At 39.9% G+C, this 27,869-nt stretch overlaps 1 protein-coding gene across 7 annotated transcripts in view; it reads right to left on the bottom strand.

The window, feature by feature from the left end:
• Nucleotides 1-27,869, bottom strand: part of PCGF5 (polycomb group ring finger 5) — a 149,284-nt gene that overhangs the window by 86,946 nt on the left and 34,469 nt on the right. For 4 of the 7 annotated variants that reach the window (XR_012160028.1, XM_073353828.1, XM_073353829.1 and 1 more), the window contains exons 6-9: nucleotides 22,132-22,280; nucleotides 13,681-13,779; nucleotides 12,069-12,158; nucleotides 9,896-9,955 (exon numbers count right to left, since the gene is read on the bottom strand). Coding sequence is in view for 6 of the 7 variants with exons in the window: in XM_073353828.1 (XP_073209929.1) it covers nucleotides 9,896-9,955; nucleotides 12,069-12,158; nucleotides 13,681-13,779; nucleotides 22,132-22,280 (398 nt within the window). In the remaining variant the exon portion in view is untranslated. Of the gene's footprint in view, nucleotides 1-999; nucleotides 7,450-9,895; nucleotides 9,956-12,068; nucleotides 12,159-13,680; nucleotides 13,780-22,131; nucleotides 22,281-27,869 lie in introns of those variants that run through there. The other 3 variants (XM_073353830.1, XM_073353833.1, XM_073353832.1) reach the window with 3 other exon arrangements.

Raw genomic sequence — 27,869 nt, 5'->3', positions numbered from 1 at the left:
CTTTGGCATTTAGACTTGAAATTCTCATGTCCTCATGTCAATTTATATATGCCATGGTCATGACTGAACTAGAATATGCTCCTTCCCTAAGGCAAGAGCTGAAGTCTCAAAGAGCCAGCCTGAAGGCTCCCAAATCTGGGAACCTGATGCTCTGGAGCTTTTTTAACTTTGTTTATTGTGGTGCTCCAGGTGTGTTCCCCATCCTGAAAGGTTGATACCAGAGGTCTGGATTTTGGTATCTGGACTGCAGAAGGAAGTTGCTACAATCATATGGGCTTCCCATCACCACCAAATGAATCACTGAAACACTCTGGATAGTTAGTATCTGCTTTCCTACACATCTCTTGTTGTGACAGTTCCAGGCTCATAAGAGAAATCCTTGACGTAACACCATATGCACTCTTGTCTAGGGTGTAATTTCTATGTACAAGGCCAGAAGACCAAGGGGCTGCAAGTACGCACAACTTAAAGATCAGTGCGTGGGCCATGTTTAATCTTTCCTGTGTTGGTAAGGCTGCATTCAACTCCTAGGTGAATGATACTTTGAGAGGGCTTCAGAAAATTCTTCTATCTGAATATTTTCTATTTTGTCAACCTGTTCATTTTCCTTGTCTAAGACCGCTTGGACTCTCCTCATCTTTTTCTTACTCTGAAGAATATGAAGCAGAGTCCCGAACCTTTGAGGGACAAGTTCTATTGCTTCTTACTCCAGGTGACTGTCTGACTGAACTAGGACACTCTCCTTCAGGTGCGAGATCTCCTTCAGGATTATTTGATGTTTTTAGTTGTCTTGCAAGGTTGAAGAGGGATGAAAAAGAGATGTGGAGGAGTCTGGAACTCCAGGGTGCATCTCTGCTTCACTCGGTTCTGAACTTACCTGTTAGTCATTGTGCAAGTATGCATCCGATGAAGTGAGCTGTAGCTCACGAAAGCTTATGCTCAAATAAATTGGTTAGTCTGTAAGGTGCCACAAGTACTCCTTTTCTTTTTGCGAATACAGACTAACACGGCTGTTACTCTGAAACCTGAAATTAGAATGAGGTATCTGGAAAAGGGAATACCCTGCTTTGTAGGCCTACTTGACTGAAAACTGTTGTAGGCCTACTTGACTGTTCAAACTGAATGAGCTGGAAAGAGGAGTTGGACTCATTTCTTGGTTTGGGCTTTCTTCTTATGTTCTTACCCCCTTGTGGATAGGAATAAAAGGACCTTTACATCCTTCAACTTGACTGGAATGGGAGCAAACACTTTGGCTAGTCCATGTAATTGGCTAGAACTGTATCAAGCTTTTCTCCACGTAGGATTCCACTGGTGTGTTTTGAAACTCAGAGAATTGGCACTGAATAACTATGCTGTCAAGAACTTCAATCAGTTAGGGCTTCTCTAGTTTGTGGCAAACTGGGATGTGACTCTACCCTGCCTTATTTTGCCATGGACTAACTGACGTGCATTAACAGTTCTTTTATTAACTAAATGAGACTATATTAATGAACTGTTAATACTTGTCAGCAGTATCGAGAGCAGGCTAGTGTAGGGTATATTCACACTGCAGTTTGTGGGAAATTAAATGTTTGTGTACACAAGCCCTTAGTGTCTGGCTGAGTTGGCTTTTGTGGTTTTGCTGCAACTCCATGGAATGCCCTTCTGTAGCTTCTCAGACCTTATGGCAAATAGATTGCCTCTTGACCTCTGTGGTGATATGGAAATGGAAAACATATAGAGCAAAAGAGCTCAGTGGGTGGTCCCATTTAGGGAGAAAAGCCCTACAAATTTTGGTTCACTATGGGAGAGTAGAGAGCAAAAGATTTTGGTTGCTGCTGTCACAAAATCAGCTTTAAAAAGCTAGGATTGAAATGGATAAGATGGGAGCCCTGTCTACCACTCTGCTGCAGAAAGTAAATTTAAGTCCTAAACCACAATGGACAAATCTGAGTTGCTCCTGGAATTTGCAAGAGAAATACAGCCAAAATATCTCAGACTAAGGAAAAAGATAAGGATCCAGAATTCAAGATTAGGGGAAAATAAAATTGACTCAACATAAGACTCATCCTTTTTAAATAGTTTCTAGTATGTGAGATACTGTATTTGCCCATATTTAAACTGCCTAATTAACAGAAAATATTTCTTTGATGTCAGCTTGTTTCACTTGAAGGAAGATTCTTCTATGTAGAGTTCTATTAAGAAATACTATTACTGAAAATATTGAGACCATTTATAATACACAGAAAAATATTCTTAATTAAAATGTATGAAGTGGGTCTAAAAGATATTCTATATTAGTAATCCACCATTTTCCTTTAAATAACATTTTCACTAAAACCAGAAGAGTCAAAATAATTTACATTATAAAATGTCATTAAAAAGAAGAATATAGTTACATTTTTGTTGCACATTGTTTCCTATCTGAGCACCCCATACGTTAGGGTCTGATTCTGAAAACATTTATTTGAATAATCCTTACTGTAGTGATAAGTTCCACTGACTACAGTGGGGGCTATTCAGACAAATAAGAATTATTCATGTGTTTGCAGGATTGGGCCCTTAGTCAAGGTAGTTTAATAGTACACAATGTAATGCACATTTCATGCTAATCTAATAGATTTGTATTATATATGCTTTTGAGATCTTACAAGATCCTATTCTGTAAACTCTTAATTTACAGTATGTTAGGGGACATACACTGCATACAGATTTCTAGTCTAACAAAAGGCATTACATTTGACTTCTATTAATGGGCTATCTGGGAGAAGGAGGAGGATGTAACTTCTGGGCTCTCATTTTAGAAAAAAACCTAAACTTGTGAGATAGAGTTAAAGGTTGTACAATTAGGGAAAGTGTCTCATTTTAGGTCTGACCACCCCCCATTGCAGGTGGGAACCAACAATATGGATAATTGCAGAATAACTATTGTGGGCTCAGCTATTTTCTTCCTTCCTGATTGACTTTATGCAGCAGTGAGACACTGTCTGCTATTTAAATGTCCACATCAAGCACGCCTGTACGTAGTAGTGTCCTGTTTTATTTGGAGACGCTGTGTGATTTTCACTGAATACCCATGTTCCCACTGCATTATAATCTGACTTTGGCACTCAAAAGTGTCTGTACATGCACTTGACTATTCTTACATTTGTCTTATTTTTTAATTGGCACAATGTATCAACAGGGATAATCACACGTACATATCTGTAGACATGTCACACTATGCAGTATAAGAAAAGAGGAATTTACTGCAGGAGAGACAGCACTTGTATTATGCAAACTGCCCATATAGATATCAATTTGGCTGGCATCTAACCCCTAGGACAAGCATTCAACCAAACCACAAGCAGGCACTATGCTGTCATATCTGAAATTCATACTTGTAGGTAGCTAGATCATATGTTTATAAAAGCACTGAAAGACAGGATACTCAACTAAGTACATTGAAAATGTATCTGTCCTTAGTTTTTGAACTTACAGTGAAGAAGATTTGACTTCCCTAATCCAGTTCTGAGCTGGATTTAAAAAACAAACAAAAACCATGAAATAACACAGTTGTCAATTCTGAGCAAGACAAATTTTTGGCTTCCTGAACTTAGAATGCAGAAAATCTTATGAAACATTCAAATCTCTATTCATTGTCACTCATGGGCCCTCATAATAGAGTAAAAAGAATTTTCAGTGGCCATGCTAAATCCAATATGAATTTGTTGGTTGGGTGCAAAATTCTGTCTATGGCATGGCCTTAAGAATGGACTCAAAGTGATAAATTTTGTGTTAGACAAGGTAGGTGAGGGAAAATCTTATATTGGACCAACTTCTGTTGATGAAAGACAAGCTTTCAAGCTCACAGAGCTTTTCTTTGGGTCTGGGAAAGATACTCAGATTGTCAACGGTTAAATAGAAGATGGAACAGACGGTTAAAAATAAAAAGTTAACACGTTTCAAGAGATCATTCAAGATAAAGTGGGAAAAATATTTGAGAAAAATGTTTACCCACAGGTAATATGGTGTTTCCACATTGGAACCCATATAGGGAATCATTAAATAATTATAACCCATACTCGATGGGACCACATCCTGAAATAAATCTTTCCCAAACCCCCTCTTCTGGCCTTCAAACAACCTTCCAACCTTACCAAGGTCATCATCAGAAGCAAGCTCCCCACAGATCAGAATACACCAACTCAAAGTGGCACTAGACCCTGCCAGAACAACAGATGCAAAACCCAGATGACATATCTCCACTTTTATAATGATCAATATCTTCCACAATACACCATTCAAGATCCATGGGTCCTACACATGCCTAACACAATATGTGGTGTACCTCATCCAATGCACTAAATGCCCCATTAACAACTGTGGGTGAAACCAGACAATCACTATACTCTCAAATGAACTCACAGAGAAAAATGTTAAAAGACAAAAATCACCCTATCACCCGTGACCAAACACCTTTCAAAAAGCCATCACTCCATATCTGACCTATCCTTATCCTCAAAGGAAGTCCGCATAACACCTTCAAAAGCTGGAAAAAATTCACAACTCTGCTAGACATTAAAAACCATGGACTCAATAAAGACACTGGATTTATGGCTCCTTATAACCATCTGTGCTCCACTAGTCCTCCTTTGTCCCATGACTGCAGAGGTGTTAACTGCTCACTTAATGACCTGCATGGTCTCTTGCAACGTGTTAACTCCTTACGTTTAGCAATTTGTTCCGTCTTGTATTTAGCTGTGACACACTGTGTACTTTTCTCAGACCTGAAGAAGAGCTCCGTGAGCTTGAAAGCTTGTCTTTCACCAGCAGAAGTTGGTCCAATAAATATTACCTCACCTAACTTGTCTCTCGACTATCCGGAGACTACATGGCTACAACAACACTGCAGACAAATTCTGTGCTGTCCTTCTGTTTAAAACACCCAGTCCAAATGTACCAAACCAGCAAATATACAACTGAAGAAATACATTGTCTCCCCCAAATCAACTAAAAATTAAGCTTGGAATATTGCTATTAATTTTATGACAAACTGAAACCAAAAGCTTTGAAACAAACCTTTCATTTGAACGTGAAGCCACCTTGAAAATACTCCTGGCATAAAAACAATACTTCTATGATGTGAAGGGCATAAAAATTGTAAGGTGTCATTTGTACATACATGTAAATATTTAGAAATAACATCCTGTTGCTACTTTATAAAGGAATTTAGTATGATGCACATAACATTGATATGCAATAGAAATTTGGATCCCCCTCCTGCAAGCTGATCCATGTGGGCAGACCTCTGTGTCTGTCAAGAGTACCTCTGCATTTGTTAAGGCTCTGTGTAGGAGCTGGGGGTTTACCACCATGGAGCAGCTTGTCACATCTGCCAACGAGCATGCCATGGACTGGGAACAAGCATGCCATGGACTGGGAAGGCAAGAGGTGACTAGCCTTTGCAACCAGCAAGTGCATCTCTTGCTATCAACTGTATGACCCAACTAACCCCAAAACCAGTCAGCACACTGTGCCTGCAGAAGGGAGTATCAGAGTGTTTCCCATGGCACCCTGTGTCAGCACATTATATGCAATCTTCATCTGCAATGGCAGGATTCCTTAACAGAATGCTATGGACAATGTCTCTACTCCCCCTTGTTATGTGGCTTTTGGAACACAAAGGTAGGATTTGACTCAGTGCGTACAAACAGGATGTGATCCTGTTGTCACTAAAGTCAATGGCAAAACTCCCATTGACTTCAGGGGCCACCATTTCACCCGTAATGCATGTTTGTTTGCATGCCCAACACATATAAATTGTACTGACACCAAACTTCTATAGGAGCTATTTCCCATCATCTAGCTTTTATGCTTTGACCCTGTGGTTTTTTATTTCGGTTTTTTGTTTGATTTTCAAAGCATGAGTAATTCATTCTATAGTAGCTTCTGAAAGTCAATTTGTTTCCTTTTTTTGTATACATAAAGTCATATAAAAGTTCGTAGGAATGCTGGCAGCTGTGCATTAAGTAGAAATTATACCAAGTATTGAACTGTAAGTATCTCTGCAGAGTTTGAAATAAAAAACCCACTCTGACTTGTAAACTGAGCAAAGACAATGGAAGACTACAGAAAATATATGAAATATAATGCTCCCTGCAATGTCACTAGAAACCTTAATACAATTTTCTTCACTAGAACCATTATATTTGTGATACCTAAGGCAAAAATCACATTTTTCCCCACCACCACCAGGTCTGAGAAAAAAAAAATGCCTTGAACAGCCTATTTTCATCAGACTGCTTATCTACTACATTGCATTACCTCTAGTTTTATGGAACTAGCTTTAAGATGCGACAATAACTAATTAAATTAATCTGCAATAGCTTCTGAACTCCAGATAAACATAACAGAAATTTAATGCCATTAAAGCTGTGTATTTTGAAAAATGTTAGTTTGTATTATTTTACTCTATTATATGCCACACTTGGACACATCTAAACCCAATCTTAAAAAGAAATCCTTAATGTGAATGGCAACAGAGTGACAAAAGATATATAAATGTTTGTCATATGGTGTAATTTCAGACAGGAATTTCTGCTTTTTTATTGGATAGTTAAATGATTTTAACCTCACTTTTACCCTGACTTTATTAAAAGAAATTTAATTTGACCAGCTGCCATTATCCTAAATAGTTGTATATCATTTTCCAATCTCTAGGCCAATCATACAATTTTGCACTCACAAGGGCTATTGTGCTATTAGGTGACACTGGCAGAATCTATTTAGACAATTTAAAATGGCTTAGTTGAATTACTATGTTCTAATATTGTTGTAAGGATAATCTTCATTCATTGAAAAAGGACTGCTGCATACTCATGAGCGAGCTATACCTGGACGCACGAGAAACTTAACAAGAAAAATGTAGTGGCACAATCACCACTGTTCTAAATATATTTTCTATACAAAATATTTTCAAGGTATAATCCATAACTTTTTGTACAGTTCGCTATCATTTATACAACAATAATCAGTAAAATAGTAAATATGTGACAATTGCAACACCACATGGAATGAGCATTCTGCCATTTTGCTAGTGTAATCAACATTAGGACCAGAAAACTCTTCTAACAGGCAGGCAAAATGTTCTGTAGTTTTTGAATCTTGACTATACACGTCATGATTTTGGCTATGACTTGCAGCACACTTTTAAGATACTACAAATATCTTATGCACATTTCAGTAACAGAATGGCACTTGGCTTGCTCTAATAGAAACAACAAAGATGCAATTGACAATTTTAAGAAAGACAATGTCCTTATTTGCATGCTGAAAGTCTGGTTGTGTCCCCTTAATCCAGGCACATCCATTCATTGTGCAATCTGTCGATGGGTAAACAAATAGTGCAGGATTCATCTCAGTGGGATCCAGCCCTTTGGTCTAACCAAAGTCAATTCTGGGTCGATACTGCAGTACCATAGGGTAAGACTAGAAACAAAAACAAAAGAAGAACACAACAACAAACAAAAAAAGACAAACAAGGATAACATGAAGGCATGGTTTATACGAAATACAAACAAGATATAATTAAACCGTACCGTAAGGAAAGTTAAAAACTTACCTCTAGGATGATCATTAGATTAATGTGGTTTTATACATTTCAATAAAATTTACATCCACAACCAGATTTCAAAAATAAAATGAAAAGTTTCTTTTTCACGGTGAGTTCACAAGTCAGATTATAATTATATCATCCATACACAATACACATGCTACATAACTTAAATTGTATGTATGACATACTGGAACCACACTTGTGTGATCCTAGAAATAATTCAGGTATTCCTGTGCTGTTAGATTTGACAAAAACATTCACAAGATGTTTTTATCCCATATTGATCAAATCAATTCTAAGATGACATACTTGGCCTGATATTTCAGAAGTACAGAGAGCCAACAGCTCCCATTATAACCAGTACCAACCAATGTAAGCTGCAGTTACTCAACTCTTTTGAAAATCAAGTCAACCAGTCACTTGCTTTCATGAGAAAGGAGGACTGAAATCTCCTGAAAATATTTCCCTTATTTTCATATTCATTCAGGGCTGCATTTTCAATAGCTCTCAATCGTGCATTCACAAAAATGCAACACATCCATTTGGATACATAAATTGAGGAGCACTGTGATTAGGGAAGGAAGGTGGCTCTTGTGGTCACTTGCTGCTGAAAGTTCCATTTATATAATGTATATTTTTTCAGTCGAAGTCTGATGTTTTCTCCACATAACTTTACTTCAGTGTTGAAGCTTCTCTAACACCAAATCAGGAATGGTCTATTATGTCAGCAGTAGCATGGGGTTCAAATAGCCTCTGACTTCACTAGCAGAAGGGACAACAGTTGAGGTGCAGACTTCTTTAATTGTGTGGGTGGAATTACTGAGGTTTAACAAAATTATCATTAGCAACAAAAATATTGCATTCTTTTTTCATTCTTCAAATACAACAGATGAATCTCAGAGACCGAAAAAAAGAATAACCATTGCATTCAAGACTTATGCAAGAAATTAATGAATTTTTCTCACTATGGTAGAAAAAGAGTCAGAAATTGGAGTGATCACAATTGTTGTGGGCTTTTAGGTGTGGAAATCTGAAAAATCAGACAATTAGAGCAAAGGTATTTACAGTAGCTAGGGCATCTGGGTGAGAAGACAGAAAACACCTTAAGTGAGTTCTTGTTATAAGTAATAACCATATGCTCAAATAAACTCAATCTCAGATTATTTAGTCCAGTATATGATTACTACATGAGAAATAGGAAACCATCCCATTTAACATTTAAGAATCTTTCACACCTCAAACTAATGCTTGGTCTTGCAGACTATGTATTTGCTTCTGAACACAAGCACCTAACTTCTATTAACACTAATGGGAATTACACACAAGCACTGAGGACAATTACACCCCTAAAATTTAGTATGAGACGATACTATACTCAAAACTGCTGTGGACAAAGTCTGCATACCACTAGAAATGTTGAGCTAACTGAACAAATACAAATTGTGATGCGTGAACAACAATGTTTTTCTAGAACACCCTTTTATTTGGACTGAATTCTGTCCTCAGTTACACCCAAGTCACTCAACTGAAGTCAACACAATTGCAAAGTGTCATTTGTATCAGAATTTGACCCTCGATCATTAATTTTGGTTTTCCATGTAAGAAAAATATTACTTGGGGTCATTTTTAAAAAACAGCCATTTTTAATAGAGATGGGCTCAAATCAAACACTGAAACCAGGTTCAGATCCAAATTTACAGCTTGAAATCTTCTTTAAAATAGGCTAAATTAGAACACCCATTGTGAACAATATGAAAATTTGAGAAAGTTTTGATCAGATTTTGATTCCAATGTTTTGGAGTGTTTAGATCTAGAGTTTTGGTTTGCTCCATTAGAGGGATATGAAGCTGGGATGTCAGCCCATTTCCAAATTTTAAAGCAGTAAAAAGGAACACAACATTAGAAAAATCTAACATTTCTTTACTTGCCAATTTTGGATACTTTAGAGAGGTATAAACTTCCATTATGTCCCTAACCATGCAGTACCATGCAGTCCCTAACCATGCAGTACTATCATAAGGGAGGACAAGGGGAGAAAGGGAAGAGTGGAGCCGTCTTTTAGCACCCTGCTGGCGATCATTGTATGCACTGAAGCACGAAGATAAAAAGCCTTTATTTAAAAAATCGTAAGCCTTAAAACTCCTGAGTGTACTTCATTAATTCAATACAAGCTTTATGGAATGAATAAATAGACGACTTAGACCTTATATGTCAAGTTTTAGCTCAGAGGAACATAGAGTTATAAAACCTCCACAATGACGAGTTACAATTAAAATGTTGACAGGATCTGTAATATGTACAGTCGTGAGTGCCTCTTACCTGATAAAAAGTGCCATCCTGTGAGCAGACTTGCGAAGATGAGCAGTTCTGACACCGAAACTGCGGAGGAGATGATTTTCTGATCAGATAAGAGGCATCCACAACTGGACACATACATTTATCATCAATCGTTTAATTTTTTTTTGTTTCAAATTAGAGAATTAAAATTAATTATTTTTAAAATAGAAAAGCATTTTCCAAGGAATATATTATCATTGTTTCTTAGACTATATCTAGCTCTCCTGGTGTCCAGAGGTGTGTCAACAAAAGGTCACAGTGAACAGTGTCATAGACACAGATAATGGATTTAACTGAGCTTCATCCATCAAAGAAAGATTATCAGCTAAGAACCAGTATAGCTTCTGTACCACACTTTGGCCTAAAACCAACTTGACCAGGGGCTAGACAACCACAGAAGAGCATACATCACTGGAGCTGCCTTACTATAACCTTCTTGATAATTCCCCCCCCCCCCCCCCCAAAAAAAAGAAGTTTCCAAACAGATTAATAACTGGAGAGTTTGTTACCAACATAATTTCTGAAATATTTCACCCAGGCAGGAATAGCAACCTGAAGAGACTTGAGCTACTTCAAAGATGATAGTATTATACATTTTATATTTTTTTCTGTTGGTTTTGGTTTGCAATCATTGGCTATTAAGAATAATTTATAATTCTCCAATGGAAAAGGTGAATGCATCACCTGGAGATTCTGTGGGACTATAAATGATCCATAAAATTTCACTGAGTTTTCAGTAACATCATATATATCCAAGAAAAAGTTTTTCTTTTAATTTTTTTGAAAAATTTAAGCTGATGCAAATATGAGCATTTGTCCAAATATTGCCTCCAAACCAATACAACTGTCAAGGATCCATGTGTTGACAGGAGGCAGTAGTTCAGCCATCTTGAATGCATTCTATTATTGTTATTGCCTCATTTCTCCTCAATATTTCCTTAGAGCACAAAGCAATGTTACCAAAATTCAGAAGGTTAGTAAAACAAATATCAACTGGATTCAAGGGCAATACTACTCTTAGATTAAAACACTCTTTGATGGTGCAATATTGCATTCTTGATAGCTATTTTAATCTCTGTGCAATATTCTGTCCTCAAACCCAGTCAATATTTGCTATGCAGAAATTAATTTTTTTAAAGGTCTTTCTAGGTTTAAAGGTAAAACTGTTAAAGAAGTTTGCAAGTTGTTTGATCATCATTGTGCTTAATCCCATCTCCTCTGCCCATGCCACAGTGAGTACTCGTAAATCAGAAAAACAGAGTGATGGGGGTGCTCTGGAATTTACTACAGCTCAGTATGTAAAACTACACCAGTACTTAATTTAATTGAACCCATGTGCAGCTTCCCCTTGCACTGAAATGCAACCACTTTGCACACAATCCAAAGCCTTGCAAGGTAATAGCAAAATATATAACCACATATAACATGAATGAATATATAAAAGAAAGATAAAATAAATACAACAGACAATGAGATGATTTCTGACAATTAGTGATCAAATGGGAGTAGTTAATGGTCCAAAACAAACCTAAGGGTTACTAACTTAATTTGATTATTGATCCCTAAGAAATGTCCTTCAGCAAGATAGCTATTGCTTTTCTAAACTATATATGTGGGGGTAAAAAATTAGCTGTCCTATCTGTTGTGGGCATTATTATATGTTTAGTGTACATGACATGAATACAGAATTAAGCAATGTCAAAATAATTAGATGGCTCGAATGATTTCTCAATGTCCCATCGTATTATAAATAGAGCATTCTGAATACAGAATGATTGGACACAAACTCTTAGACTTTTGCAAGTTAAGGGATCATACTATTTCAGCTGAAATTCCCAGGATGACTAAGTGTTTGTGATTTCAGATATTTCACCTAAGAATTCAAAATTAGAACGTATATTCAAACTTTGTATTCCTGCTAATTCTGAATGTCAAACTCTATATAGTATGCCTGTTGTAGTGTTTCAATAACTAATCTTAGAATTTTTTAATATAAATAATCTGAAGAGTATGTGAGATTAATTTTTAAATACAAATTTTGTAAAGATCACAGAACACCTTTTGGACCAAGCCATGAAGACATACAAACTCTATAAAGAAATCTCTCTCTACACAGGCACACACAAATACATGTAAAAATCATAAAAGTACTCACATTTTCGCCTCTTAGTCTCCATCTTGTCATATAGATGAATTCCATAGTATGATCCTTCCCCATAATTTCACCATTGCATAGTACATCCAGCTTTAAAAAAAAATGATGACATAGTCCAACAGATATAAAATTGTTACTTTAAATGAAATCATAAGTGAATCTCTTAGGTATTTAATAATCCCACCAGAGACTCTTAGTGCATGAACCATACATTGACTTAAATAACATGTTGATAAATGTCAATGCAGATGAATTCCCCCTAAAATATTGATTTTATTAATCCTATACAGTTATCTGAGTAAAGAGAAAAGCTTTACAGTGTGCCTTGGAAGATGCTCTGAACATTGCAATACTCTTTCAGTCCTAAGGATACACACATGACTATCACACTTTCCTGCGTATTAAAAAACATAAGAATAACCCAAAAATGCAAATACCATTCTTCATTAATTGAGGACTTAGGGCAGGAGAAGGAAGCAATGTGATGAAGTGAGATAAGTCTGTGAGAAGCATTTCTACAAAAATGGCATTGTGGGGTCCCCTGTTTATCGTCACTCAGGTCTTATCTCCACTGAGACTTTTTAGAAATTTTCCTATTGCTGCTTAGCAGAGGAGCTGCTCCACTGACTAGTTGAATATTACTTCCCCACCTCACACAGGTATGGTGAGGGCAAATATATTAAAGATCATGAGGTGTTCAGATACTATGGTAATGGAGGCCATATAAGTTCTTAGACATAGGCTAGTCTATCAGAACTGGGCTGCTTTTCACATTACACAGTAAAAATGAAGAATCACTAATGAAACTGCAGAATGTTTTGGTTAGGTGGTGTCTAGTCACCACTCCTCCTTTCTCAGCAGTTATAGCTATAGGGCTCACTTTTGTTATTAACTATATAAAAGGAGGCAAGAAGAGAAAACAGACCTGTATATCAAAAAACTGAAAAGATAACTAATACGTAAGTATTACACAGATTCTGTTATGGATACTGTGACTTTCCAGGACCTCTACGACTTCTTCTGGGGCAGGGCTGGAGCTGCTGTCAGCCCTGGGCTGCCAAAGCAGCTGGCCGGGGTTGGGTCAGCCCCTGTTGCAGGAGCAGCATGGGGGCTGGAGCAGTGACCCCCCGGAACAGCTGACTAGCGGCTAGCCCCGGGGCCACCGAAGAAGCTGGCTGGGGTTGGGTCAGTCCCTGCCGCAAGAGCAGTGGAAGGGCTGGAGCAGCTGTCCCTCCCTCCCCAGAGTATTTTTAGTAAAAGTCAGGGACAGGTCGCAGGCAACAAACAAAAGTTCACGGAAGCCCGCAACCTGTCCCTGACTTTTACTAAAAATACCTGTGACAGAATCTTAACCTTACTGATAAAACAAAATGATGGTCACTCCAAAGCTGAGCAACAAGCAGTATTTATATGAAGGTGCCTGGGTAGCAAGTGCAGTTGGGTGCTCCATTTTTTAAGTGCCCTTTAGTGGGCATGGCTCATTTCCAGGTTTAGAAAACCTTGTACCAGAGACTGAATACTGCCTTGTACCCACTGATTGAGTTATTTTAAAAGGCCTTTGTTTAGCTGAAGCTTAAATTTATATTTTGCAGTTGGGGGCAGGGGAACTTACCTCATAAGAACTCGGAAGCTTTAATTTTAAACTGAGAAACTTTTTGATGGTTCCCACAGTCACTCGTGTAGAACAGCGGATGAATTTCTTCATTAAACCCTAAAGGAACATATCAGAGTCGGGGTGTTAGATATTTTGAAACAAAGCACCCTCACTTAAAGAGCATGTATGCAACTTTTGCTACAAGAATGTTTATTAGAGTGGGCATGTTTACTGTTAACTAATTTTACTGTAGTGCCTATCATAGAATCATAGAATCATAGAATCATAGAATATCAGGGTTGGAAGGGACCCCAGAAGGTCATCTAGTCCAACCCCCTGCTCAAAGCAGGACCAATTCCCAGGTAATCATCCCAGCCAGGGCTTTGTCAAGCCTGACCTTAAAAACCTCTAAGGAAGGAGATTCTACCACCTCCCTAGGTAACGCATTCCAGTGTTTCACCACCCTCTTAGTGAAAAAGTTTTTCCTAATATCCAATCTAAACCTCCCCCACTGCAACTTGAGACCATTACTCCTCGTTCTGTCATCTGCTACCATTGAGAACAGTCTAGAGCCATCCTCTTTGGAACCCCCTTTCAGGTAGTTGAAAGCAGCTATCAAATCCCCCCTCATTCTTCTCTTCTGCAGGCTAAACAATCCCAGCTCCCTCAGCCTCTCCTCATAACTCATGTGTTCCAGTCCCCTAATCATTTTTGTTGCCCTTCGCTGGACTCTCTCCAATTTATCCACATCCTTCTTGAAGTGTGGGGCCCAAAACTGGACACAGTACTCCAGATGAGGCCTCACCAATGTCGAATAGAGGGGAACGATCACGTCCCTCGATCTGCTCGCTATGCCCCTACTTATACATCCCAAAATGCCATTGGCCTTCTTGGCAACAAGGGCACACTGCTGACTCATATCCAGCTTCTCGTCCACTGTCACCCCTAGGTCCTTTTCTGCAGAACTGCTGCCTAGCCATTCGGTCCCTAGTCTGTAGCTGTGCATTGGGTTCTTCCGTCCTAAGTGCAGGACCCTGCACTTATCCTTATTGAACCTCATCAGATTCCTTTTGGCCCAATCCTCCAATTTGTCTAGGTCCTTCTGTATCCTATCCCTCCCCTCCAGCGTATCTACCACTCCTCCCAGTTTAGTATCATCCGCAAATTTGCTGAGAGTGCAATCCACACCATCCTCCAGATCATTTATGAAGATATTGAATAAAACCGGCCCCAGGACCGACCCCTGGGGCACTCCACTTGATACCGGCTGCCAACTAGACATGGAGCCATTGATCACTACCCGTTGAGCCCGACAATTTAGCAAGCTTTCTACCCACCTTATAGTGCATTCATCCAGCCCATACTTCCTTAACTTGCTGACAAGAATACTATGGGAGACCGTGTCAAAAGCTTTGCTAAAGTCAAGAAACAATACATCCACTGCTTTCCCTTCATCCACAGAACCAGTAATCTCATCATAAAAGGCGATTAGATTAGTCAGGCATGACCTTCCCTTGGTGAATCCATGCTGGCTGTTCCTGATCACTTTCCTCTCATGCAAGTGCTTCAGGATTGATTCTTTGAGGACCTGCTCCATGATTTTTCCAGGGACTGAGGTGAGGCTGACTGGCCTGTAGTTCTCAGGATCTTCCTTCTTCCCTTTTTTAAAGATTGGCACTACATTAGCCTTTTTCCAGTCATCCGGGACTTCCCCGGTTCGCCACGAGTTTTCAAAGATAATGGCCAGTGGCTCTGCAATCACAGCCGCCAATTCCTTCAGCACTCTCGGATGCAACTCGTCCGGCCCCATGGACTTGTGCACGTCCAGCTTTTCTAAATAGTCCCTAACCGCCTCTATCTCCACAGAGGGCTGGCCATCTCTTCCGCATTTTGTGATGCCCAGCGCAGCAGTCTGGGAGCTGACCTTGTTAGTGAAAACAGAGGCAAAAAAAGCATTGAGTACATTAGCTTTTTCCACATCCTCTGTCACTAGGTTGCCTCCCTCATTCAGTAAGGGGCCCACACATTCCTTGGCTTTCTTCTTGTTGCCAACATACCTGAAGAAACCCTTCTTGTTACTCTTGACATCTCTGGCTAGCTGCAGCTCCAGGTGCGATTTGGCCCTCCTGATAACATTCCTACATGCCCGAGCAATATTTTTATACTCTTCCCTGGTCATATGTCCAACCTTCCACTTCTTGTAAGCTTCTTTTTTATGTTTAAGATCCGCTAGGATTTCACCATTAAGCCAAGTTGGTCGCCTGCCATATTTACTATTCTTTCGACTCATCGGGATGGTTTGTCCCTGTAACCTCAACAGGGATTCCTTGAAATACAGCCAGCTCTCCTGGACTCCTTTCCCCTTCAAGTTAGTCCCCCAGGGGATCCTGGCCATCCGTTCCCTGAGGGAGTCGAAGTCTGCTTTCCTGAAGTCCAGGGTCCGTATCCTGCTGCTTACCTTTGTTCCCTGCGTCAGGATCCTATATTATTATTTAGTTTTATTATTAATTCATGAAGGATGTGTATAACTTTCTGGAAGGCTTGATTTTTTTATTAATCCAAGGTAGGCTGGTGACATTTACACTGCCACAATTTTCTTGGGCAGTAAAGACCCGGTGTTTGGCTGAGTTAGAGCACCCCCAATCTGCTACTGCTTTGCACTGGCTAGTTTGAAAATACCATAGATATTTGGAACAGCTAGCCCATCCTATTCAATGGGTCTGTATAAAGTATCTACACTCACTTTAGGTCTTTTCTTGTTCCATATAAATTCTAACAACAACCTTTGTATTCCTGCAAGGATTTTATCTGAGATAATCACAGAAAGATTTTGAAACAAGAAAGATATTCTTGGCAAAACGTTTATTTTGAATGGACTCTTCTTCCTAACCAAATTGCATACTCGCTCCAGTCCTCCGCATCTTTTTTCATTTGCTGAAATAGTTGTTTGACATTTAAATCATAGAGCTCTTCTAGGTTGTCTGAGATTTAAATTCCCAGGTATCTTGTAGAATTTGTTGCCCATTTGTACCTTCAAATTTTCTGGAGCAGACTTTTCAGAATCTGGCAAATTTATAGCTAGCATTTCAGATTGGATTTAAAGTAAATTATGTCACTTTCCCAAAGTCATGGATTTCTTTAGAAATTTATTTTAGGGAAATATTTGGCTTAGTTAAAAATAATATGACAGTACTTGTATTTAAAGATACATTCTGATAATTTTTTTGTTCAATATTTTCATTAATGATCTGGAGGATGGCGTGGATTGCACCCTCAGCAAGTTTGCAGATGACACTAAACTGGGAAGAGTGGTAGATACATTGGAGGTTAGGGATAGGATACAGAGGGACCTAGACAAATTAGAGGATTGGGCCAAAAGAAATCTGATGAGGTTCAACAAGGACAAGTGCAGAGTCCTGAACCTAGGAAGGAAGAATCCCATGCACTGCTACAGACTAGGGACTGAGTGGCTAGGCAGCAGTTCTGCGGAAAAGGACCTAGGGGTTACAGTGGATGAGAAGCTGGATATGAGTCAACAGTGTGCCCTTGTTACCAAGAAGGCTAATGGCATTTTGGGCTGTGTAAGTAGGAGCACTGCCAGCAGATCGAAGAATGTGATCATTCCCCTCTATTCGGGATTGGTGAGGCCTCATCTGGAGTACTGTGTCCAGTTTTGGGCCCCACTCTAAAAGAAGGATGTGAAAAAATTTGAAAGAGTCCAGCGGAGGGCAACAAAAATGATTAGGGGGCTGGAGCACATTACTTATGAGGATAGGCTGAGGGAACTGGGATTATTTAGTCTGCAGAAGAGAAGAATGAGGGGGGATTTGATAGCTGCTTTCAACTACCTGAAAGGGGGTTCCAAAGAGGATGGATCTAGACTGTTCTCAGTGGTACCAGATGATAGAACAAGGAGTAATGGTCTCAAGTTGCAGTGGGGGGAGGTTTAGGTTGGATATTAGAAAAACTTTTTCACTAGGAGGGTGGTGAAGCACTGGAATGGGTTACCTAGGGAGGTGGTGGAATCTCCTTCCTTAGAGGTTTTTAAGGTCAGGCTCGACAAAGCCCTGGCTGGGATGATTTAGTTGGGGATTAGGTCCTGCTTTGAGCAGGGGGTTGGACTAGATGACCTCCTGACTTCCCTTCCAACCCTGATATTCTATGATTCTATGAAGTTCCTGCAAGTTTTATTCCTGTGATAGATTCATTGTTCTTTGTGCAAAAGGCTCCATGCCAGTGAAAAAGTAATGGACAATGGACATCCTTGCCTAGTCCCTCTGTGTAATTCAAACAGTGTTGATTTAACCCCAGTAACTTGCACAGCTGCTTTTGGACTGGTGTAAAAAGCAATTATCTATTTAAGGAACTGGGGGTCAGCGTCCATAAGGGGCAGGACTTGAAATAGAAAGTTCCACTCTATTCTACCAAAGGGTTTCTCTACAAGAAGGAATAACAAAAGAAATAAATCTTTACTCGATTCAGCATTTTGGATGATTCCAAGTACTTTCTGAATATTGTCTGACATTTGTCTCTAATTAATCAAGTTTGATCTGGATTTATATAAGCTGAGAGCATGGAGTTTTGCAATTGGCTAGCTAGTATTTTTGCTAAAATATTTATGTTATGATTCAACAGTGCATAAAGTAAGATCTTTTCCTACTTTAGGGAGAATAACAGTAGCTTCTTTCATAGGTTGTGGAAGTTCTTCCTTTAACAGAAAAGGGCAAAAGATACCTCTTAAGGGACCCACAAATACCTCCTTAAATATCTTGTAAAATTCAGTTGGAACACCATCAGGTCCTGGAGTTTTATCGCTGTTGATGCTTGCTATTGCCTCTAACATTTCTTCTTCTGTTATTTCTTTAACTTAAGTTGCTTAATCAATTTTATCTTTGGCAAGCCTGCTATTTACAGATATTTCTGAATAGCTTCAGAGCTTGGATAATCTGACATACTGAGGTTTTTATAATAAGCAGCAAAAATAGCAGATATTTCATTAGGGTGTTTAATTATCTTTTGCTGATTGTTTTTACTTACTGGAATAACACGTTGCTGTTGAATCCCTTTAAGCTTTTGAGTCAAAAGATTATCATTTTTATTTCCTTTTCCATAAGACATCTGCTTTGGATACCTACAGGATTTTTCAGTGGCATCTGTCATCAACATATTCAGTTTCCCCTTATATTAGTTAATCGTTGATGTTCTTCTTTTGAACCTATTTGTATGACTTTCTTGTAATCTTTTAATCTCCCATTCTAGTTCTGTTTTTTTCTTGAGCTCTTTCTTTCTTCAATTGAGAGTTCTGCTTATTCAAATGGCCCCTAAATACAGTTTTACCTATCTCCCAGATAAGACCTCTTTTTATATTGTATAATATAAATATCAGATCATTGTATATCATTAATCTGAAAGTATTTAACAATATCCTCTTTAACTGCTGAAACCCGATCTTTGTCTTGGAGAAGCAAGCAGTTCATTTTCCCCAAAAAAGTCATCTTTAGGACCTATCCCACCTATCAAATACTACTTTCAGCGGTGCATGATCTGACCCTGCAATGGTGCCAATTTGTTCAGGTCCTGTCTGCGTCATTAAGGATTTAGACAGAAACAATACATCTAGCCTAGTATGGGTGTGAATAAAATGTATAGTCTCTTTCCCACGGGTGCAGTTCTCTCCTACAATCTGAGATTGCGTTATTAGCACAGAGAAATCAATGCTACACCTGTTTTCCCACCCCTCTTGACTTTTTTGTCAGATCTGTCCCCCTAAAGAATCAGTGTGAAACAGAAGTCTCCTCCAGGTATAATTTCTCCATCCTAAAGTCCTTCAGAATTTTAAAAATCTTAAAAAAAAGATTTGCTTTTCACTGGGAGGCACTGAGCCAACTCTTATTAATAACCCAGCCATGGTGCCCTTCAACAAGCTAAACTGGTCTTTAATGTTAAAACATACATGTTCAGCAAATACATGCACATCTATTTTTTGCTTCAGCCAAAGTAAAGATCTGCCTAAACCAATTACCTTTCATGCCCATAAAGTTGCCCCTCCTGAGAATGAGTTTCTTGAAGTACAATAATCTAAGAGCATGTTTTTTAAATTTGGCCAGAACTTTTTCCCTTTTAATGCAATTATTTAGCCCTTTGACATTCAAAGTTGTTATTTAAAAGGAAGAGCCATTGAGAATAACTATTTAAGCTTACTGAAAAACTTGAAATTATTGTGATTTTTTTAGCTGTTTGATGGCATGAATCCTTGTGTGTCCGATGTCTCTGGTTTCTAATTGTGTTGCATTCATGATAGTTTGCCTAAATATGGCTTGATTTCTATTTCTAAACTTCCCTAGCTATTTCCTATAACACTTCCCCTCTGCCTCCCCACTCCTGCCTTTCCCATAGTTTCAATCCAAAACCAAAATACCACCATAGCATATAAATCACTCCCCAAACAAGTGTTTTGCTGAACCCTAAACCTCTGTACTCTCCCCATGAATACTTGGACTGCTTCTCTTGTAATTCAAAGATGGTACATTCTCCACCTATGGGACCTTGACCCTCACCCTCAGGGATTGATTATCACCTGCTAACTTGAATTACATTTGATCCTAAGGGCTCCTCCCCATTACCTCTCTATTGTCAATCTCCTCCATCCCTAGGATACCCCTACCCATTCCCTATTGAACCTTTATTTTCTAAAATGCAGCTATCACAATATTATGCTCATCTCACTTAAAGCAAACACCATACTATTTCCCTTCTAACATTAATACAGTTATTTCACAATTGTTCATTCTTGATGACTTCAGGAAGTCCCTTCTGTATAATGATTTAACTGGGAATTGGTCCTGCTTGGAGCAGGGGGTTGGACTAGATGACCTTCTGGGGTCCCTTCCAACCCTGATATTCTATGATTAATCTTTAGCTGATTCCTCAGATATCTGAGTACTCCTGTTCAGGTTCACTTCTGCCACTGACATTACGTTATCGAGAGGATTTGTCTTTTCTTTTCCTAGTCTCCTTTTCTTGGGTTTCACCATCTGCCAGGATTTTTCCAGCATTTTCTCCTTGATTTCTACCTCTGGAGTAGGTGTTCTGATTTTTTTTTCCCTTGGAGACTCCATCTTCTGAAACCCTGTGCTCTGCTTTACAAGAGGAATTAGTAGGTTCAGAAAGTTGATGGAGGCAGTTTACTTTGCTAACCCCTTACATCTCAGGCTTCAGGAAGACATTTTTGTCCAGCCCCCTGCTGGTCCTCTATTGCATTGCTTTTAACTTTCTTTTAAGGGAATCAACAACATTGACGAAGCAAGTTCTTCCAATGTATCAGTATTTTGTACAGTTTTTAAAAAAATACAGAAATGAGGAAAATATAAAAGGGACATAGGCTAACAGGAAAGGGACACAGTCACATGATAGCTGAACAGATGGAACACTTCTTGAAACCTCTTTGGCTTATAAGAGTAAAAGACTAAAACCTTTTTCAAGTAATCCAGTGAAAACTCTCTAAGGCCCCAATGTTGAGATGTGATCTGTTATTGCAGACCCTAGCGCTTATGTGGTTAACGCTTTTCATCCAACCTGCAAAACACAGAGACCTATCTTGGGAGAAAGAGACATTTCTTGCAACATGTGAGTTATCAAGCTGAGGGAGGGACATGGACACACACACAGTTCTGATGATCCTAGGTCAGAACAAAGACTTTTCTACTGAGTAAGAGTTTCAAATATTGAGCATGATTGTTTAAAATACACACCTACACAGTAAAACATTCTGTAGTATTTGACTAGGTGAGTACTTTGTATCTACCATTTTATGATTTTCTCTCTGCAGCAGTTTGACAATTTGACAGTAAAATCGGCAAGGATTCCTACATAGCTTACTCCCCCTAGAAAGAGTTCAGACATGAGAGAAAGAAAATACCCCTAAGTGCTGGAAGACTGGTAAGCAAGCCTCATCATCTCCATTTTTCAAATAGGGAAAGTGACTTGCCCAAGGTCACAGAACAAGTTAGTGTCAACACCAGGTTTATAGCTCAGAAGATTTGGCTCTCAGTTCCTCAGTACTCGAGCAATCCTTGGGTTAAAAATACTAAATACTTTTTTTGTGAAAGTGATGGGAAAATATTTGAGCCTGTTCATGTTAAGTGGACAAACCACAACAGAAGAAGATCTAAAATATTGTAATACCACGGTGTACATTTCTATTTGGTATTCCAGTTCTCATCCTGTTTTACCACAACATGTGCTAGTCCTATAGATTACTGAAAAGGTTAATCACAAATGAGTAATTTTATAGGCAGCGAATTGTGAAAATTGCAAGATTCTTTATAATGCTCCAACCAAGAGAGGATTTTGTTATGGCGACAATGGAGATGGTTATAGGTCATGAACACTGCAAAACTCTCTCCCACAGAAGTTTATCTTAAATTGTCAGGAAATAATAAGCAGCACAGATTCTTTCCAACAACTCACTTTTACTATGTTATCCCCTGACTGCCCATTGTTCCGTAAACAATCAAGGCAAATAGCAATCTGTGGGTCACTCCGATGATAATCTTTATCGTCTTGATTTTCATCACCCTCTTCATCTACTTTGGGCTTGTCAGCTTTTGAACTTTCATCTGTAAAATATAAAGATCAGATTATTCAGATACCATACAATTAAAAGGAATGGTTTGCAATGTCTGGGAATGAATTAGTACACTCATGCATACACACAGAGATATAGATATGAAATCAAAGATATATTTAAAGCTAAATTCTCCCAAATGCATTAAAATGCTTTGGTTCAATTATTTTAAATCTGGCATGTTCTTTAAAAATATGCTATTGGACTGAATTTCATTCAATGCATTCTTTAAAAACAGCTCAATTTACAATCCTTGAAAACTGAAGTTTACTACTGAAATTTCAATTTTACATGCACATAAAGGATTGCTACTTTACAGATAGTGGTTAGGCAGGTGGTGAATAGTGATTATGGTAGTCTATTTTTGTGTGTTTACTTCCTGTAATTAATAAAGCTCACATCTCAGAATAAGTCAACCCCATTTAACTATGCAAAAGTAACATGCATTAGCTGTGGGATAACTAACATGCATTAGCTATCCTGCAGTAAAGGATAGAGGCGACAAAGCACTGTATTTTTACCATGAAGTATACTAGGCAAGATCAGCCACAGGTGGAGGTACAGTATTGACTTTGCAGTAATATCTACAGGTGCCATGTCTCCACTAAGATTTTACAGCTAATATGTTAAATATACTGCTGTAAACGCCCCCTCCTTTTTTTTTTTTTTTTTTGCAGTGAAGACATAGCCTCTGTAACTATGTGTTCTTATCAGTTACCTTTTATCCTCCTTCACCCATTCCCTCCATTTATTTGTTACACCCACTTGTTGCATCTTAATTTACACTGTAAACTTTTCAGGCCATGGAGTGTCTCCTACCATGTATGTTACAGTGTCCAGCACAATAGAGCCCAGTATCAGCGGAAGCTTCCTAAAAGTGGGGGGAAGTGGGGGGAGCCCCACTGGTGACCTGCCCTTGCTGCCAGCCCCTAGGCCCCGCCTCTGCACTGCTCCTTCTCCTCAAGCCCCTGCCCTCATGCTGCCCCTCACCCCCAAGGCCCCGTCCCCGCTCACTCTTCTCCGCCCCTTCCTCACCCCTCACTCGCCCTCATGGCTGGTAAAAAGTGCATAGCCCTCCCACTTTTAAAAGTGCGGGGGCCGTGGCTCCCTGACCCCCCCATTCTGGTGCCCCTGACAGAGTCCCAATCCTAACAGGCACCTCTGGGTGTTTTTGTAATACAAATAACACTAATCATACAGCAAATTAAAATGGTGCGTTTCTAACTGGCTTAGCTTTTAACAAGTTTGGAAGACAACATACAACACACCTATTATATACACCTAATAGTACAGGGGTGAGCAAACTTTTTGGCCTGAGGGCCACACTTGGTTTCCAAAATGGTATGGAGGGCCGGTTAGGGGAGGCTGTGTCTCCCCAAACAGCCAGGTGTGCTCCGGCCCCTGCCTCCTATCCGACCCCCTGATTCTTACCCCTGACGGCTCCCCCAGGACTCCTGCCCTACCCAAACCCCACTGTTTCCTGTCTCCTGATGGCCTCCCCACGACTCCTGCCCCATCCACTAACCCCTGCTCCCTGTCTCCTGACCACCCCCGGACCGCCACCCCTGACTGCCCCCTGCTGCCCCATCCAACCCCCTCCTCATTCCTGACTGCCCCCCGGGACCCCGCCCCATCCAACCCCCCCCGTTCCCTGCCCTCTGACCCCCCCCAACCCCTATTCACACCCCCGAACTCCCCTGCCCTCTATCCAACCTTCCCCCTGCCCCCTAACCGCGCTGCCTGGAGCACCGGTGGCTGGCAGTGCTACAGCCGCGCCACCCAGAGCACCAGGTCGGGCCGCAGCTCTGCACCTGCGCTGCCCAGCTGCCCAGAACGTGGCACAGTGTGCTGAGGCTGCGGGGGAGGGGGAACAGGAGGGGAGGGGCCGGGGGCTAGCCTCCTGGGCCAGGAGCTCAGGGGCCGGACAGGAGGGTCCTGCGGGCCGGATGTGGCCCATGGGCCGTAGTTTGCCCACCTCTGTAATAGTGGCAATCTCAGAGTCTTTCTATTTTATTTAGGGGGTTACTAAATAAATGCTGTTCACTGCAGGTACAAAACACTAATTCAACATATCAAGACTAATGAAGTGCTGACATGAGTTACAGAAAAATGAGTAGCTGATAAAAATTGAGAAATAAGAATGAAACTAGGACAAAAGAACAGTTTAAACATTCTGATCTATCAGCTCCAATTCACATGCATGCAAAAACTGGTTTATGAGATAAACAAGTGACTTGAATGGATTACTTTTTGCCGATTCTGATACTCTGTTAAATCAGTTTCTATTATGTTTTTTTATTTCCACCTCAAACTACTCATACATGAATAAAAACAGTTAAAATGTGAAACCAGAGTCAAAACTGTATGGAAAACAATCTCTCATGCCTAAAGTAATTAATGAATAAATGCACACATTTTCAGACATAGTACCTTATTCACCTTGTCCACTTTTGTTACTCCAAATTTTTGGAAAGAAAAATATCTTAGACAAGCCAGAAACAAGACATCACTAATCACTGGCACGTTTTCTAGTTGAACAAACCACATTTTTATTTGTCCCTGCAGCTGCTTTTTACCATCTATAAACAGGATATACTGTATCAAACTACCAAGGAAAGTTCTGTGAAATTCCAGGAATTAAACCCCTTCCCTCGAACAGGCAAAGTACATATGACAAGCATTTGTCTGTGGAGAATTATCTGTGCTTCACGGCTTCTGCAGCAAATACAAAACCTTGCATAACTTTAATTTTCAGTAGTTACTAATGTTGAATAATAGAGGAAGCTTCAATTAAGGATCTGGGTTTCCTGTTAAGGCTTTTCCAATACCAGACACTAGGGAATTAGCTAACTTTCAATCAGATAAACAATCCAGGAACATGTGCAAGAGAAATATCTTTCAGGACGCCCGGACAGGAATTCAAACTCCCCTCCCAGGCCTTAAGAGCTCTATGCTATTTCCCAGAAAAGTCCTTGCAGCTATTTCAACTATGATCTTGTCTAGGCAACTGTCCAGGCATCTGGTACAAGCAACCTATTAAAGCATGACTTGATGTGATTGAAAAAAAAAAATCTTTTTTAGACTTATAATACTGAATCAGTATCCAAGAAATTTCTTCAAGTCAAAAGAACCAAACCACACATGGCAGAAAAGTCCTTCACACATTACAGTATTAAGCTGCTGCCGGTACCACAAGGAAACACTAGTGAAATTATTCAGTAAGAAATCCATACACTTAATTTCTTTTCAGAGCAGATTTCTAAGCACTTTCTGGGAGTCTAACTTATTCCAAATGCTTCTGTTATGTAAACATATCTATCCAACCTGTAATCTGGACTTAGAAGTGTCTTGCAGATCCAGAACCCCTCAGCCCAAGGTCACCTTTGCTCTAACAGAAAGACCCTATATCTGTGGCAGCATATTTTGGTAGTTTGAGACTTGCGGTGAACAGACCTCACTACTGATATTAATAAAATTATTATAACTTATTCTTAAAACATTAGGTCATAACAAACTTGCTTGTACCTTTACTGAATAGTAACATATAGTTACAAGCAGCTTATAGCCAGGGTGCTTGGTGAGTATGACAAACACGTTTTTAGTTATTTATGTTAGGAGGTTTTCTAGCTAATCAAAGGAATTCCAGGAGGCTTCTGCTTCCTGTCACCTCAGGGACAAGTCCCCAAGTATCAAGGGAGATACTTAGGACGCCTAAGAGTGTTTACAAAAACTTGGAAATGCTGCATTTTTAACTTTACCTTCTATGCCAATTCCTTTTATGCTATGTTTTGGAAAATGGATGCAAACTTGGTTGTTGTGATTCATACTTTGTATAGAATATTTAACTGGAGTTTTAATTGTAAAAATTGCAACTGTTAAACACAATTTGGTCAAAAGGACTTCAAAAAGAAGAAAGAAGAAGTTACTCACCTTGTACAGTAACGATGGTTCTTCGAGATGTGTGTTCCTGTGGGTGCTCCACTCTAGGTATCGGTGTGTCCCTGCGCCGGAGATTTCTCGCAGCAGTACTTGGTCGGGGGAAGGGCACGCACAGGAGTCGTCTCGTGCGGCCGTTGGCACCTCCTGTAGCACACGCTCTCCCGACAGTCCCTCTGTTGATGAGAGCACTATAAGGCCAATGATAGAGTCTGAGACAAGGCCTTAGGTGATAGCGTAATGCTTTGCAAAAATGTGCTCCGATATCCAGGTTGCAGCTCTACAAATATCTATTAAGGGGACATTGTTCAAGAATGCAATCGATGTCACCATGACTTGCGTTGAGTGGGAACTGATGCCCATGGGTATGTGGGCACGGGTGTGATGCAGGTGGTAGCAAGTTTGAATACAGGTAGAGACCCATTTGGAAAGTCTCAGAGTGAATACTGTAGAGCCCTTAGAGCGCTCTGCTATAGAGACGAATAGTCTTGGTGACTTGCGGAAAGGTTTAGTTCTGTCCAAGTAGAAGGCTACAGCCCGTCTGACATCTAGCATGTGCAATGTTGCTTCTCGAGAGTTGTTATGTGGCTTGGGATAGAAGGCAGGTAAAGTTATGGTTTGGTTAATATGAAAATTTGTAGCCACTTTGGGGAAGAATTTTGGGAGAGGACATAACAATTTTGTCTTTGGTAAATACAGTGTACGGTGGTTCAGCCATAAATGCTCCTATTTCACTGACACATCTGGCAGACATGATTGCCACTAGGAATGCAGCCTTCATTGACATATGAAGGAGTGAGCAGGTTGCTAGAGGTTTGAAGGGTGGTCTTGTGAGACATTTGAACACAAAAGACTGAGATCCTATGGTGGTGCAGGTTGGCGTGCCTCTGGGTACATGTTCTGTATACCTGCTAGAAAGCGCCATTTAATCGGGTGAGCGAATATTGGAGCCCTTTCTATCTGTTCGTGGAGGGCCATAATGGCAGCGAGGTGTACTTTAATAGAGCTTATGGCTAACCCTGTTTCCTTAAGTTCTAGTAGGCAGTCTAGAATCATAGAGAGAGGCGCCTTGGTCACATTCAGCTGTTTTTGCTGACACCAAAGGGAGAATCTTTCCACTTATGGCGGTAAGTATTTCTAGTGGTGAGGGAACAGCTATTTAGTAATACCTGTTTTACTTTCTCCGAACAGAGGAGCCATGCTTTGAGATGAAGTTTCGCTGGGTCTGGATGGAGCATCAGGCTCTTGTTCTGGGACAGGAAGGAGATCCATCCGGAAAGGCAGTGGTTGTGGGGCATAGACTGCTAGACGTGAGAGGTACGCAAACCAAGTCTGTCTGGGCTGTGTGGGGACAATGAGAATGATGTATGCTTTATCGAGTCATATCTTCTGGATGACCCATGGGATCAGTGGTATCAGCGGGAAGGCGTACATGAGTGATGCACTCCATGGGATGAGGAAGGCATCCCCTAACAATCCAGGTGCCAGGGCTGCCCTTGAGCAAAATAGTGGACATTTGTGATTTGTCACTGAGGCGAAAAGGTCAATTACTGAGTGACCCCATTTTTGGAATATTGTGTTGAGAACACTGTTGTGGATTTCCCACTCGTGTTCCTGTGAGAAGTGCCTGCTGAGGTTGTCGGCT

This window comes from Lepidochelys kempii, chromosome 7, assembly GCF_965140265.1.
Source record: "Lepidochelys kempii isolate rLepKem1 chromosome 7, rLepKem1.hap2, whole genome shotgun sequence".
NCBI classification, from domain to species: Eukaryota; Metazoa; Chordata; order Testudines; family Cheloniidae; genus Lepidochelys; species Lepidochelys kempii.
This window is presented reverse-complemented; position numbering and strand designations above follow the sequence as displayed.